This window comes from Leptosomus discolor, chromosome Z (genome assembly GCF_034619465.1).
Source record: "Leptosomus discolor isolate bLepDis1 chromosome Z, bLepDis1.hap2, whole genome shotgun sequence".
Taxonomy (NCBI): Eukaryota; Metazoa; Chordata; class Aves; order Leptosomiformes; family Leptosomidae; genus Leptosomus; species Leptosomus discolor.
The window spans coordinates 82,149,299-82,164,268 of record NC_141419.1 but is presented as its reverse complement, the minus strand read 5'-3'; the positions used below and the strand labels follow the sequence as shown (position 1 = coordinate 82,164,268).

Here is a 14,970-nt window from a genome sequence, read left to right as displayed (position 1 = left end):
GGCCCCATCAGCTATACTGGGAACTAGCTGGCAGCTTTGGTGTAACAATGACAGTCCAGATAGGGGACTGTGTGGGCATGCAGGACCTTGGCGATCCTTCACAGGTCCCAAAAGGGACCTCTGTGATCACTGGTGCCCCATGTGGGGCTGGCAGGAAGAGAATGCTGCAGGTATGAGGAGTTGCAGTGGATCCTGCTTCACCCTGCTCTTCCCTGCAGGTGCTGTCAGCAGCCACCATCGTAGCGAAGCACACCTCAGCCCTGTGCAACACGTGCCGCCTGGCCTCCTCCCGCACTGCCAACCCTGTGGCCAAGCGCCAGTTCGTCCAGTCAGCCAAGGAGGTGGCCAACAGCACAGCCAACCTGGTGAAGACCATCAAGGTGCAGGCTCCCTGCTGGGGCACCATGGTGGGGATGGGATTTGGGGCATGGTGGGGGCTGGGTAACTGCTCTGATCTCTCCACACCAGGCTCTGGATGGCGAGTTCAACGAGGAGAACCGGGAGCGGTGCCGTGCTGCCACCGCCCCTCTCATAGAGGCTGTGGATAACCTGACGGCCTTTGCCTCCAACCCAGAGTTTGCCACCGTTCCTGCCCAGATCAGCCCAGAGGTGGGATGCTACAGGGGCAAGGAGGATGTGCCTTGGCTATGACAGGGGCTGCTCTAGGGTGGGGAAGAGCTGTGCCTCCCCCTGAGCTTGGAATGGAGTTCCGGTGTGGGGCTGGTACCTTAAGGGGGTGTGATGGGGAGGTGGCAGCAAGCCTTGGGCTTCAAGGGGCTGCTCTGGGCTGAGGGTTATGGGAAAGGGAATAACTTCCCCCATACAGTCCTTGGTCTCACCACCCCATCATCTCCCTTTGCAGGGACGCAGAGCCATGGAGCCCATTGTCTCTTCAGCCAAGACCATGCTGGAGAGCTCTGCCGGCCTCATCCAGACCGCCCGCTCTCTGGCTGTCAACCCCAAGGACCCGCCGCAGTGGTCGGTGCTGGCTGGCCACTCCCGCACTGTCTCAGACTCCATCAAGAAGCTGATCACCAACATGAGGTGAGCAAAGTCCTGCCCACTTGACTGTGGCCCTGTCCCTGCTGGCAGGTACCCCTGCTCTCAGTGAGCATCACTGGGGATGTTTTGGCTCATCATCTCTGTGGCCGCTACTGATGGGGCAAGGCAAGGAATGGACAGAAGTTGCCATCCCTCTTGTCCTGCACGGGAGCTGCACTTTCAGCCCTGGCAGGGGTTGGTGGGAACACATGCCAGTGTGCCCAGGCTCTATGATGCTGGGTTGCTCCAAAACACAGGAGAGGGGTCCTGCCTCTTGCTGGCATCAGCTGAGGCTGGGGGCAAAGGGGTGGCGTAGCACCTGCCAGCACTGGGCTGATCCATCTGTCACACAGAGACAAAGCTCCAGGACAGCAGGAGTGTGATGAGGCCATTGAGGTCCTGAACAGATGCATGCGGGAGGTGGACCAGGCCTCCCTCGCTGCCATCAGCCAGCAGCTGGCCCCCCGAGAGGACATCTCCCAGGAGGTGGGTTGGGTGCACGCTGCTGCAAGCTTTATGGGGCTGGGTGTGCTTCCCCCGGGCTCCCAGAAGCATGTGGTGATCCCAGCCCTGCTGCAGCCTCGTGCAACGCCCTCTCTTTACAACAGGCTTTGCACAACCAGATGATCACAGCTGTCCAGGAGATCAGCAACCTGATTGAGCCCGTGGCCAGTGCAGCACGAGCTGAGGCCTCACAGCTGGGGCACAAGGTAACAGGAGGATGGGGACAGGGAGCTGCTGATGGGGCGCTCGGTGTGTGTGGAGGAGCTCGTGGTGGGAAGAGAGGTGTGAGGCAACTGGGGCTGATGATGCTGATGCTGCTCTTCCTTAGGTGTCCCAGATGGCTCAGTATTTTGAGCCGCTCATTATGGCGGCTGTCGGCGCTGCCTCCAAAACGCCTAACCACCAGCAGCAGATGAACCTCCTGGACCAGACCAAAACGCTGGCCGAGTCTGCCCTGCAGATGCTGTACACAGCCAAGGAGGCTGGTGGGAACCCCAAGGTGAGCAGAAGGGGTGCATGTCGGTGGCGTGTTCCCCTTCACGTGTCGGTGTTGCATGGTGAACACGTATGCGCCAGACAGGGAAACCCAGGGTAAGTGTGCAGCATCCCTGTTGGGAGGGCAGCTGCTGCCTGCCTTCCCTCACTCTGGCTTGTCCTTGCAGCAAGCTGCCCACACCCAGGAGGCTCTGGAGGAGGCTGTGCAGATGATGAAGGAAGCAGTGGAGGACCTGACCACCACCCTGAATGAGGCAGCCAGCGCTGCAGGTGTCGTGGGGGGCATGGTGGACTCCATTACCCAGGCCATCAACCAGGTGAGTGGAGCATAGAGTGGACCTGGCCAGGGCTGGGGATGGGGGAAAGGAAAACTCAGATTCAAACCCTACAAGGTCTCTTGGCTGGGGCTGGAGCCAGAGTCTCTTGATGGTCTGTTGCAGCTGGATGAGGGGCCAATGGGCGAGCCAGAGGGGACCTTTGTGGACTACCAGACCACAATGGTGAAGACGGCCAAGGCCATCGCAGTGACTGTGCAGGAGATGGTGGGTGCAAGCAAGCCTGTCACTGCAGAGAGCACTGACTGCTACCCAGGCAGGGTGACTGCCCTCCTTGCCCGTCAGAGCACAGGGCTTCTCCAACTCCTCTTCTTCCATTGACAGGTCACCAAATCCACCACCAACCCAGATGAGCTGGGCATACTGGCCAACCAGCTCACCAATGACTACGGGCAGCTGGCACAAGAGGCCAAGCCGGCTGCTCTCACCGCTGAGAACGAGGAGGTGCGAGCGTGGGCAGGAGTGCTAGAGTGTGCCGTGGGGCAGAGCAGGGTCTGCTGGAGTGTGAGAGCAGAGGGCGGGGTCACTCGAACCTCCCGTCAGAGCTGGGGGCAGGCAGCATTCACACCTCCCCTGCAACATGGTGTGGAAACCTGGAGCAAAGCCGTGTTTCCTCTTTGCCCTTCCTGCGTGGGAGGGTTGGGAGAGAGGAGCTGGGTGGGGGTGGCTGGTGTTTCCCAGCAGGTATCACGTATATGGGGCTTAGTTCCCTGCTGGCTCTCTCATGCACGCATTCCTCTCCAGATCGGCTCCCACATCAAGCGCCGGGTGCAGGAGCTGGGTCACGGCTGCGCCGCCCTGGTCACCAAGGCTGGAGCCCTGCAATGCAGCCCCAGTGATGCCTACACCAAGAAGGAGCTGATAGAGAGTGCGCGCAAGGTTTCCGAGAAGGTGAGGGGCGACAGCGTGGTGAGGTGGGAGGGGTGCTGGACTCAGTCATGTACCCTTGGAGCTGCCACGCTAGGTTCTCCCGTAGTCCTGTTGGTCTCTGCTGGCTCCCTCAGCCACGATCATGCAGCCCACCTGGTGGGGTGCAGGATGGACCCCCCTCTGCAGGCACCGTAACAGCAGCTGGTGCTGTGATGGGTGAGTGTGATGTCCAGGTGCTGCCTGCCAACGTGCCACTGATGGCCTGCCAGGGGAGACTGATCTACACACTGATGCCAGCCCAGGGCTCTCCAGATCAGCTCTTGCAGTCGTGGGCGTAGCGTTTGCTGTGTCTTCAGCCCAGCCTGCAGCTCATGCTGGGTGATCAGTCTCCCCTTCATCTTTTGCTGGTGTGGTGGAAAGCATCCTGTTCATCAGTCAATCTAAAGAATATACTCCTGAATAACAGATGAAAGCGTGGCTAAAAAACTCTAGTTGATGAGGCAGCGATAGAGCAGCAAGGCTTGTAAGCAAAAGTACAGAAGCAAAACACTTCATAGTGCCTGGCACGTGCCTGCACACTCAGGACCTCCTGCAGGTCCTTCCTGCCCAAGATTGCTTTCCATCAGGAAACTTGTTCTCCTATGAGTGCTTTCCCAAGTACAGAAATTGAGTTTAGCAGCTAAAGAAGGAATGAGCTGTAACATTCTGATGCCCATCATGCAAACCTTATTCATTTGGAAACTAGCAGAGTCCAATGTCTCCCAGACCCCCCCACACAATAGGTACAGGATAAAAATAAATAAATAGAAGATAAAAAGGGGTGTCCAGACCACACAATTCACAATTCCCCTCCTTGTTGTGAAGCAACTCCATTCTGGGAAGTGTTGGAGGATGTATGCATTGGGGGTTGCCTGAACCTGCTCTGCTCCCCAGTCACCCTACTCGTATCCCGCAGGTTTCTCACGTGCTGGCAGCCCTGCAGGCTGGGAACCGTGGGACACAAGCCTGCATCACAGCAGCCAGCGCTGTCTCTGGCATCATTGCTGACCTTGACACCACCATCATGTTTGCCACGGCAGGAACCCTCAACCGGGAGAACTCGGAGACCTTCGCTGACCACAGGTACCTGGGCACCTTGACCAGCCTCTGCTCAGCCAGAGACAGGGCGTCAGACTGTGTCCCGTGGTCTCCCATCTTTCTGAGCTGTGGACCAGCTCTAAGGAGAGCTGCAAGTCCAGGTCACTGACTCTGTCTCCTCTCCAGCTTGTACACACAGAAGGCAGGGTCCACAGCCTCTCTACACCCCAAGAACTATGTATGTGTGTGGAGGGCTGTGTCCCCTGACTCCCTTTATCTCCCCAGGGAGGGCATCCTGAAGACAGCCAAGGCGCTGGTGGAGGACACGAAGGTGCTGGTGCAGAATGCCACGGCCAGCCAAGAGAAGCTAGCCCAAGCTGCCCAGTCCTCAGTGTCCACCATCACCCGCCTGGCAGAGGTGGTGAAACTGGGTGCCGCCAGCCTAGGATCTGAAGACCCAGAGACTCAGGTGGGTTTGGGGGCGTGGGGTGAACAGAGGCTGCTTATAGCTTACTTGAAGGGGCTGAGGGTTGCAGGTGTTGTGCGGTGCTCTGGGCTGGACTCTGCATGTCATGGAGAGGGCTGGCTGGGCTTTGGCTTGTGCTGACTGCACTGTATGTTGTATACGTGTATACTGTTTGTCCTGGCATGCCCAAATTTCCCATTGCTAGGCCACAGCCTGAAAGTGACTGTAGCCAAGCTGTTGTCCTGGTCTTGCTCTCTCCAGGTAGTCCTGATCAATGCTGTGAAGGATGTGGCCAAGGCACTTGGGGACCTGATTGGTGCCACCAAGGCAGCTGCTGGCAAAGCTGGGGATGACCCTGCCGTCTACCAGCTGAAGAATTCTGCCAAGGTCTGAGCTGGGTGTGATGGGAAGGAGGGGATGGGGCAGGAGGGGCTGGAGAAAGAGCCGGGGGCGGGGGGGTGGGCCTTTTCTACCTGTTGGGGGGTGGGTCAGGGTAGCAGTCAGGACAAGGTGAGGGAGGAAGGGGCACGTAAAAAGTAGGGCACAACAGGCAAAGGAGGAATGGTGGGAGAATGAGATGAGGTGGTCTGAGTGGAGTATGGGGATAGGGCTGCTTTGGACCAAACCATGAGGGAGGGACAGATTGCAGCAGCGGCCCAGAACTCATGTGGGGCTTCACCTGGCTCTCTTCTCCCTTCCACAGGTGATGGTGACGAATGTCACTTCCTTGCTCAAGACAGTGAAGGCTGTTGAGGACGAGGCCACGAAGGGGACGCGGGCACTGGAGGCCACGATAGAGCACATACGCCAAGAGTTGGCAGTGAGTACAGCCACGGTGCTGCAGCTGTCGTCCCAGTCGCCAGCTGGCCTGTGCCTCACCGCCACCTCTCGCATTGCAGGTCTTCTCCTCCCCTGTGCCTCCCGCCAAGGTCTCCACCCCGGAGGACTTCATCCGTATGACAAAAGGCATCACAATGGCCACGGCCAAAGCAGTGGCCGCTGGCAACTCGTGTCGGCAGGAGGATGTCATCGCCACGGCCAACCTGAGCCGCCGTGCCATCGCTGATATGCTGCGTGCCTGCAAGGTGGGGCGGGCGGGGGGGGACGTGGGTCTAGCACGGGTTTGTGGGTGGCTGCGGGTTCCAGCAGGGATGGTGCTGGATGCGAATCGGGGGTTCCTTGTCTCTGGGTTTCAGGAAGCTGCCTACCACCCGGAGGTGAGCGGGGACGTGCGGCAGCGGGCGCTGCGCTTTGGCAAGGAGTGTGCCGATGGCTACCTGGAGCTGCTGGAGCACGTCCTGGTGGTGAGTGTCCCTGCCTGGGTTTCCAGGGTAGGCAGAGGCTGCCCATGGGTGCTAGGGTGCTTCTCAAATCCCCGAGGTCCTCTGGGCTCTGCACCTCTTCCCACTGAGGCCTTTGCATAGCCCCCTTCACTGCCTGTGCTGGCATAGCACGTGGCCAAGCCCATGCTGTGGAAGCAGATATCAGAGAGATGAACAGGCTCCAAGGAAAGGTATTTGGCTAACAAGTGGAAACTAACTGGCAATAAACTGATGGAGGCCGGAAATTCAACATGTGGGCAAAATCCTGAAGCAGTTTCCAGTAAAGGTCATGGGAATAAGAGACTTCAGGCAGTGTGAAAAGAGCTTGTTAAGGTCACGAGGGAGTGGGAGATGAGCAGTGCCTGCAATAGTAGAGGTGATAACTGTAAGCACCAGCTGCACTCTTTTGATATGGTCTTTCTTTATCTGAGTCTTCCCAAGGACTTCAGGTGGCTGCTTTAATTAGCTGTCCTGCAAGATAAGTGTATTTTACAAGAAGCAAATTAAGACCAGAAAGTGGGAGAAAGGATCCAGTGAGGTCCTTCCAGCAATTTACATTCTTGGCAAGATGACAGATGTGGGCCCAAGGGTGCTGGAGGGATGTGCAGAACCAGCCTGCGAAGCTGCAAGAGCTTTTGAACTGGGGTCAGGACAAACACTGAGGGCGAGTCAGCTCTATGGCAAGGTTTCACTAAGCTGGTTAGAAGGGCTTGGTGGGAGTATGAGCTAATGATGGCAGCACAGCTCCCTGCCTGGGACTTCTGATCCTTCATTCCCACCTCTCCTCTTGTCTGCCCTTCACCCCTCACTGGAGAGCACCCATCCTCTCCTGCCCTCCCCGTTGCCCCTGTCCCCAGAGCCCGCGTGTCCTGGACGGGGCGTTCACTGCTTTCTTCTCTCTCTTCTCCCTCCCTCCCTGTCAGCCGGTGAGTAAGGCGACATTGGGGTGCCTGCTGGTGTCTAACCTCAGCATGAGCCTTGCTCACGGCGTATCTGCGTGCCCAGCCCAGTGCTGGGGTGGCACTTGCGTGTGTCTGCCGGGACCCCAGGGTCTGTGTGTCTGCGTGTGTACTCATACCCGCTCTAGCTGATGGGCAGCTGCTGCCTGTGCAGTGCAAGTCAGGCCAGCGGTGAGCTCTGCTTGTGTGTAAGGACGCTGTGTGTGTGCACACGTGTGCTGTGGTGTGTGCATGTGTGTCCCTCTCACCCACATCAGTGAAGGACCCTCGTGGCTCTATCCGCCACCTTGTCCTGACGGGGCCAGCCCTCCTAGGCTGGGACATGGCTCCAGGGTCTTCCCCCCTTGCCCAGCTTGTGTTTGTAGACAAATCAAAATGGGGACAGCGAGGGGGAAATGCTTCTGGAGCTTGAAATGCTTTGGGGGAAAGGAATCTTGGAGAGGGTAACTGCTGAGTGCAAGATGGCTTACGCTGAGGGTCTTCTGTCTGTGAGATGTCCCAGAAACTGTAGATGCAGAAGGGCTAAGGGGAAGCTCATCCCACCCTCGGGCAGCAGGATACCAGCCAGGGTCACTCGAGAAAGCATCACAGACAATGGTTGATGTGTACAGGGGGATACTGGGGAGGAGCTGGGGGATCCTGGGGTGGAGCTGGGGGATACCACCCTCCTTCCCTGGGGAGTGCACCCCGAACAGACCTATGAGGTCCCCCTTTTCCAGGTGCTTACATCTGCTCCTTCCCCACAGATCCTGCAGAAGCCGACTCACGAGCTGAAGCAGCAGCTGGCAAGCTACTCCAAGCGTGTGGCCAGTTCTGTCACCGAGCTCATCCAGGCAGCTGAGGCCATGAAAGGTAAGGAAAGGTCCTGCTCAGAGGGGCACGACAGAGGGCTAGGATTAGGGTAGAGGGCTCAGCAGCTGATGGAGGAGTTAAGGCGAGTCAGAAATGAAGCTGGATGCACGTTTAACCTGACTCACTTCCCGGTTTTTCTAGGGACGGAGTGGGTTGACCCAGAAGACCCCACTGTCATCGCTGAAAATGAGCTGCTGGGGGCAGCGGCTGCCATTGAGGCTGCAGCCAAGAAGCTGGAGCAGCTGAAACCAAGAGCCAAGCCCAAGGTAATGGTGCTGAGCCTTGGCTGATGCCTGTGCTCAGCTTGGGGTGGACTGGGGCTCTCCTGCCTGTGCTTCAGCCAGCTATGAAGCCCCATCCAACAGCCAGTCCCTCTTCCCACACTCCTGCTGCCTCCCACATCACCAGCTGGACCTTGGTCGGGCAACCCACGCCCTCCTGCACCCCACAGCCCGTAATCCAGCTTTACATGTACCCCCTCAGCCCCCTGCAGACATCATCCTGCTCTGCTCCATCTGTGCTTGCACCCCTGCTGTGACTCACACCCTGCTTTTACCTGCAGCAAGCAGATGAGAGCCTGAACTTCGAGGAGCAGATCCTGGAAGCTGCCAAATCCATTGCTGCAGCCACGAGTGCCCTGGTGAAGGCAGCCTCAGCAGCCCAGCGAGAATTAGTGGCCCAAGGAAAGGTAAGGCTGGAAGAGGGAAAGAACTAAGAAAATGTAGGGCTGTGGTGGGTTCTCCCTTCTCCTGGGGCTGCTTGTGGCCCTCATGCCCTGTGGCAAGGGGTGTGCGTGGCAGTGAGCCTCCCTCTTCTGCTCCTTCCTTGCAGGTGGGCGCCATCCCCGCCAATGCAGTGGATGATGGACAGTGGTCCCAGGGACTCATTTCAGCTGTGAGTATTAGGGTCATGCTCAGGGGATGGGGGGACCCTCCTCTTGTCTTCTGCTGCAAAGATGAGGATGCTCTGCCCTTGTGCTTCTCCTTGGTGGAAGAAGCAGCCATGCCTCTTGCTCCCTCTCTCCCACCAGCTGAGACATGGCATGGAAGCTGGTTGTCACCATCCCATGCCCCACAACCTCCTTGGGGCCAGTCAGGGCATACCTTCCCCAGAGGAGTCTGCTGTACCCCTCCTGACAGCCTCTTTCACCACAGGCACGCATGGTGGCTGCTGCCACCAACAACCTCTGCGAAGCTGCCAACGCAGCGGTGCAGGGCCATGCCAGCGAGGAGAAGCTCATCTCGTCTGCCAAGCAGGTGGCTGCCTCCACAGCACAGCTCCTGGTGGCCTGCAAGGTGAAGGCTGACCATGACTCGGAGGCCATGAAGCGGCTCCAGGTGAGTCCCAGGCTGCCCCTACAGCCCCAGCTGCCTCCTCCCAGCTGCACGAGGGGTGAATGGGAGTGGGCTGAAGGTGTGGGTGCTCCCTGCCTGCTTGCCATCAGCGGGGAGCTCATTGGAGCACAGGCTCCAGGTCACTTGGACTTCACTGCTATCTGCATGCCAGGTATGTGAGTGATGCTGGGCTTCTGAGCCCAGCAGCATTCAGGAATGATGAACTTGCACAGGAATGCCCGAGATGCATGCGCTGCATCACTGGCATTCGAGAGGTTAATGTTTGGGGGGCATGTTTTGTAGCACCCTTAATCTTCAGAGGCTGTGGCACACAAGAGGTTAATGCCCATGTGTTGGGGTTTTAACATGGGGTCCCAGTGCCGATCCCGCGGGGCTAAGGGCTGGGGAGGGTCTGCAGGGCTGCCCACTAGTCCCTGCCCCAGGGCTCAGACAGGAGCCAGAATCCAGCTGGGAGCAGCAGTGCCTGAAATGGTCATGAGCGGGTGGCAAGGCAGCAAGCCATGTAAAGGAATCCCTGCCTGCAGCTCCCAGCATGCCTGGCTGCCTGTTCTGCCTGCCAGCCTGGCCTGGGGCAGGGGTTCTTTCACCCGCTCCAGGCAGCAGCCATAACCTGGGGCCGTGACTTAACGGTGCTGCTTCCCTGGTGCAGGCTGCCGGTAACGCAGTAAAGAGAGCGTCGGACAATCTGGTGAAGGCAGCGCAGAAGGCAGCTGCCTTCCAGGACCATGATGAAACGGTGGTGGTGAAGGAGAAGATGGTCGGGGGAATTGCACAGGTGAGGAGTGGGGCTGGTTTGATGGGGCAGGGGCAACTTTGGATGCCACCACAACCTGTGCATGCCTGTCTCACCCCCCTACCGCTCACCAGGATGGGGCATGTCCGCAGCCTTACAAAGGTGCTGCGGGTGCACCCTTCCCACCCAGCACCAGTTAGATACTGCGGCTTCACCCTCGTCCTGCCACATGCAGCAGTGGACACAGCCGATGATGGCGCACGCTCCCAGGAGTGTAACCTAGCTTCTCCTTGGTGCAGTGCCCACACCATCCTGGTGTCCATGACTCGTGTGAAGGGCAGAGCACTGGGTACAGGGTGAGAGCTGCCCGGTATGGGGTGCCACAGGTCCCAGTGCTGCCTCCTGGCCCCAGGCTTGCAGCTGAGACCCTCTGCAGGACATGTGGGGCTAAGCCCCAGGAGCCGTGCTGCTCCCCATCATCTCCAGAGGACCGTGGTCCTGTTGCAGGGACAACAGCCCTTGTGCCTGGGGCCACACCAGCCCAGGGAGGCTGTGGCTGTGCTGCAGGGGGCAAGCAGCAGCGAGAGAGCCCAGCTCTGGGTTTGGCATTGCCACGGCAGAGGCTCCGGCCACCCCTCTCGGAAGCAGCCGTGACCCCAGTGCTTTCTCCCGGCAGATCATCGCCGCCCAGGAGGAGATGCTGCGCAAGGAGCGGGAGCTGGAGGAGGCGCGGAAGAAGCTGGCGATGATCCGGCAGCAGCAGTATAAGTTCCTGCCCTCGGAGCTGCGGGATGAGGAGCAGAACTGAGCTCTGCACCCTCCCGGCTCGCCGCACAGACTGCCGCCTGCCCTCCTGCTCCTATTTAAGACAACCCGCCTCAAGCAAAGGGCTGCCTGGGCTAGCCCAGAGCTCTGCCCGCACCCAGAGTGCCGGGACTAACCCAACCGCTGCTCCAAGCCGGCGCTGCACCAGCAACTCCGCTTTGCCACCCAGCCCACCTTCCCACGCCCACCCAGGGCACAGCCATAGTGTCCAGAGGGAGTGGCTGGGGCTGCACCGGCTCAGAGCTCACCCACCAGCCTCAGGGTGCGGGGCTGGAGAGCTCTCCACTGAAGGGGATTTTTTTTCTGTGTGCCTTTGTCATTCCTGCTTGTGTTACTTTATTCTCTCGCAGGAGAAGGAGAGGTGGGCGGCTTGCCCTTTCCTGTGCGATGGGTTGCAGGGAGCGGTATGGTCCCTTGCAGACCTCTCTCACAGAGGCACCCTTCACCTCCAATGCCTTATTGCTGCCTGAATCTTCTTCCTCTTCCTCCTCCTCCTCCATAGCTTCCCTGGGAGGCACTGAGCTCCCCCCAAGAGCATCTTCTTCAGCCTAGGCCCCTCTGGGGAGCAGCAGGGCTGGAAGCCATAGTGCCTCTGCTCAGGATTGGGGGGGGAATGCAATGGGTTCAGCCCCGGAGCTGCTCTTTGCCTTCCCACAGGGTTTTCCCCCCACCCGTGGCCCCAGCCAGCTCTGCCCTCCTCCTCCTTCCCAAGTGCCTGCATCGTTTTCCAAGATCTGCAGTATTTTTGTAACTTTTCCATTTCTCTAGTATTGAGCCTGCAGCTTTCAGAGTTCATTTATTTACCCCCCGCCAGCTCCTACCCTGCCCACTAACACCCAGCTCTACCTGGGGTCCCGCAGCCCAGCATCCCACCCCTCCTCGGCTCTGGGACCCCTGTCCTTCCCCTTTGCACTTGCTGAGGCTTCTCTCACTATTTTGATACTTTAAGCATCCCATATTAAACACTGAAGGAAACCAGCTCCTCCCAAGGCTCTGGGGTGGGGTGGGGGATGCCAATGTCACCTTGGAAAGACATGTTCACCAATAAAATCTGGGTTTCCTGCTTTCTTGCAGCGTGGATATCAAACGGGACCCCCCAGGATCAAGGGAGGGCTGGTGGGCAGGGGGCCATGGGCGCCTGCCCTCCCCGCAGAGGTGGTGGGGAGCGTAGCATGGGTGCTTATACAGCATGGAAAATATTTGAGGCACGTCCAGCCCCAAGCACCCAGCAGGCTGGACCCCTGCTGCCAGCTATGTGCCGGCCCTCGCAGGTGCTGCTGGGGGGCCACCACTGCGGGAGGGGGCCCTGGGGATTTTGTTGCTGGGGGATTTGGGCCTTGCAAGGGGAGGGCGGTGTGTACAGCTGGGCTCCTGGCTGCATTCCTGCTGCCAGCCAAAAATATCCCTGGGTAGGGTGCTATGAGGGTGCAGGTGGGGGACCCCTAGGTCACTGGTGGCCCACCAGTGGGGAAGTGGCAGCCCTTTGGTGTGCTGTGGATCTGGGAATGTGGCCGGAGCCCTCCTGGCTGCCCGTGCTGAGCTAACGCCCCGAAATAGCCCCCCGGGGCCGACCGGTGCGGGCAGCAGCTGCCCCAAGCGTGTCCCCACCTGTTCCCACCCTGTCACTCAGCGGGGGTTCGGGGGGTCCAAGTGACGGCGGGGCAGGCAGGGATGCTGTGGGGTGGAGCGGGGGCACGGGTGGGCTTGCGTGCATCCCCTGCCTCCCAGACCCAACCCTGGCAGCATGAGCTACAAGCATCAAGAGTGGCGAGGGCAGCATCCCACAGCATCCCGGACAGTGACCCCTGTCCCCTTGTGGACATGTCCCTGGGGGTGCGGAGGGCCTGTCCGCCCCTGGGACGCTCACCCCTGGCCAGGCTCCAGGGTGGATTTGTGGCTCTCGCAGGCATCCCAGTCCTCCCAGCTGTCCCCTGACAATCTGTGCTGACCTGACCCAGCACCAGGCTCTCACCCAGGTACCGGCTGGGCACGGGGCCCCTCTGAACATCCAGCAAGGACAGTCAGCGGGCACGGTGTGGCAATGGCCCTGGCCTCACCCCAGCATCCCAGGGACGAGGAAGCTCCAGTATCCCCAGCACAGGGCTGCAAGCACATCCACGGTCATGTTCTGCGACCTGGGGTACAGGCAAGGGGTGGTGGCACAAACGCCAGGGGAGGGACCCAGTCCCCTAAATCTCACCTGCTGGAGTGAGGGGTTATTTTGGCAGGCAGGTTTGGGTGAGCACATGTAGAGGCTTGGAGTGAGGTCAGATCCTAGAGTGGGGCACAGAGGGGGGTCCCTGAAGACCTTAGCCTGGGGCAGGGCTGGGCATGGAGCAGCAATGGGAGGGATGCTCACCCACACCTCTCTGCATCATCCCCTTGTCCCATGGGTCACCCCAGATGATGACCCTGAGGGCAGACTCACAGGCCTGGGCAGCTGGATGGCCCCAGCTGTGCTGGTTGGATGTGGCCGTGATGACTGGAGCGAAGGGGAGCAGGCAGCCAAGGAAAACTGCACCTTTAAGGGGGATATCTGAGGGCTGATGCTGTGCCTGGCTCCAGGGCAACTGCCTGGCTGCTCACATTGCATACTCTTTCCCCCATGCACCGAGCTCAGGAAGTTGCTCCAGGCTGAAGCAGCTCACAGAAAACCATCCACCCTCGCCCAAGAATGACAGGAGACAGATCTTCCCCCTCCCTCAGAAGCCGTGTGCTGGCGGTTACTGACTCTCCTTGTCCAAATATGTGCCTAATTCAACAGTATTAATAGCTGCTTTCCAGAGTCCAGCAGCGGCTCTTCTGCTGCTTTCACTGTGGTGCCAGCAGCCCCTCGATTTTCAGCTGCTCCCATCCCTCCTATGTCCCCCACAACCCGGGTCTGAGGGCTCCTACAAAGCCACTTTCTCCAGCTCTCAAAAACTTCTTACTCCTCTCTGCTTGGAGCACCAGTGCCAAAAAGCTGCAGCAGGCAAAGGCTGGATGCAGCCCTGGGGCGATGGGCTGGGGGAGCCTGCACACCACCTCCTGTCCCTGTCCCATCCCAGCCTCCCCATGTGCCACATGGCTCCCGTGGTCCCTCCACCAGCTCCTTCCAGCCCCCCCGGCCCAGAGCCCACCCTGCAGCTGGGAATGCGCCAGAAGCATTTACGAGCGTTATTAAAGCACGGGTTATTTTTGGAGGAGCCGGGATCTGAAGGGTTTGCATTTTTTTGCCTGTGGAATACAGTTTATTTAGAGCAGAAAGATGGAGAGGGGCAGTGGGCTGCCTGCATGCTCTGTGTCACCCTGAAGTGCCACACTATGGGCTGTGCAAGTGCCAGGTGTCCCTGTGGGTGCCAGGGATGGTGGCACCAGTGTGTGAGGCGGGGGGGGCGGGGGGGGCCGCAGGGAGCCTGCATGGAGCTGGGGCCCTCCTGCCCCATCGTGACACAGGAGCTGGACGGAGAGGTCAGGGGCACCGCTTGCTTCTCTCCCAGGGGATTTTCCCCATGCGGGCATGGTGTCCTCAACTGCGATCACAGCCTGTGGGTGTCCCTGAGTGCAATCACAGCCTGAGACTGTCCCCAAAACTTCAGTGTCTGCCCATGGGTGTCCCCAAGTGCCATGCCAGCCCCTGAGGTGCCCCCAAGACCGTCCTGGCAAACTGGGTACCTCAGGCCCCACGGTGCGGACAGGGCACAGGGTGTGCCAGCCGTTCGATGTCCCCTAGCACAGGGACAGCTCTGGTAGGAGCAGTGGCAGGTTTCAAGCCCCTGGGGTGGGGGGTGGGGGGGTGGGGGGGGTGGTGGCTGATAGTGTCTCTGGGGCACAGTAACAGCGCATTGCCAGCCCATGCAGTCCAGGAGCGCAGGGTCAGACACGGTGTGTTCCCTACACAGGGGAGAGGTGACAGGGGGTCCCCCACAGCCCAGCGCCGCTGGGGAAGTGCCTCAAAAAATGCCCCCACGACAGTGCTCTGGGGTGTCCCTAGCACAGTGCCCCTGGGTTGTCCCTAGTGCGATACCCCTGGGATGTCCCTAGCACAGTGCCACCAGGGTACCCCTCATACACTGGTCCCTCGCCCGGTGCCCTGGGGTGTCCCTCACCCAGTGCCACCAGGATATCCCTAATGCAGTGCCACTGGGGTGCTGCTA

The 14,970-nt window shown here is 59.6% G+C and overlaps 1 protein-coding gene across 2 annotated transcripts in view; it reads left to right on the top strand.

The window, feature by feature from the left end:
* TLN1 (talin 1) overlaps positions 1–11,900 on the top strand; it is a 28,144-nt gene extending 16,244 nt beyond the window's left edge. For both annotated transcript variants that reach the window (XM_086480388.1, XM_086480387.1), the window contains 23 exons: positions 219–380; positions 469–609; positions 863–1,044; positions 1,395–1,527; positions 1,650–1,751; positions 1,874–2,044; positions 2,208–2,357; positions 2,481–2,582; positions 2,700–2,819; positions 3,120–3,266; positions 4,201–4,367; positions 4,608–4,791; positions 5,050–5,175; positions 5,492–5,608; positions 5,688–5,873; positions 5,985–6,092; positions 7,816–7,921; positions 8,063–8,187; positions 8,484–8,609; positions 8,753–8,815; positions 9,076–9,258; positions 9,926–10,051; positions 10,686–11,900. In XM_086480388.1, coding sequence (XP_086336514.1) covers positions 219–380; positions 469–609; positions 863–1,044; positions 1,395–1,527; positions 1,650–1,751; positions 1,874–2,044; positions 2,208–2,357; positions 2,481–2,582; positions 2,700–2,819; positions 3,120–3,266; positions 4,201–4,367; positions 4,608–4,791; positions 5,050–5,175; positions 5,492–5,608; positions 5,688–5,873; positions 5,985–6,092; positions 7,816–7,921; positions 8,063–8,187; positions 8,484–8,609; positions 8,753–8,815; positions 9,076–9,258; positions 9,926–10,051; positions 10,686–10,817 — 3,159 coding nt within the window. In that variant the 3' untranslated portion in view covers positions 10,818–11,900. The remainder of the gene's footprint in view (positions 1–218; positions 381–468; positions 610–862; positions 1,045–1,394; positions 1,528–1,649; positions 1,752–1,873; positions 2,045–2,207; positions 2,358–2,480; positions 2,583–2,699; positions 2,820–3,119; positions 3,267–4,200; positions 4,368–4,607; positions 4,792–5,049; positions 5,176–5,491; positions 5,609–5,687; positions 5,874–5,984; positions 6,093–7,815; positions 7,922–8,062; positions 8,188–8,483; positions 8,610–8,752; positions 8,816–9,075; positions 9,259–9,925; positions 10,052–10,685) is intronic.
* Positions 11,901–14,970: the final 3,070 nt, after the last annotated feature.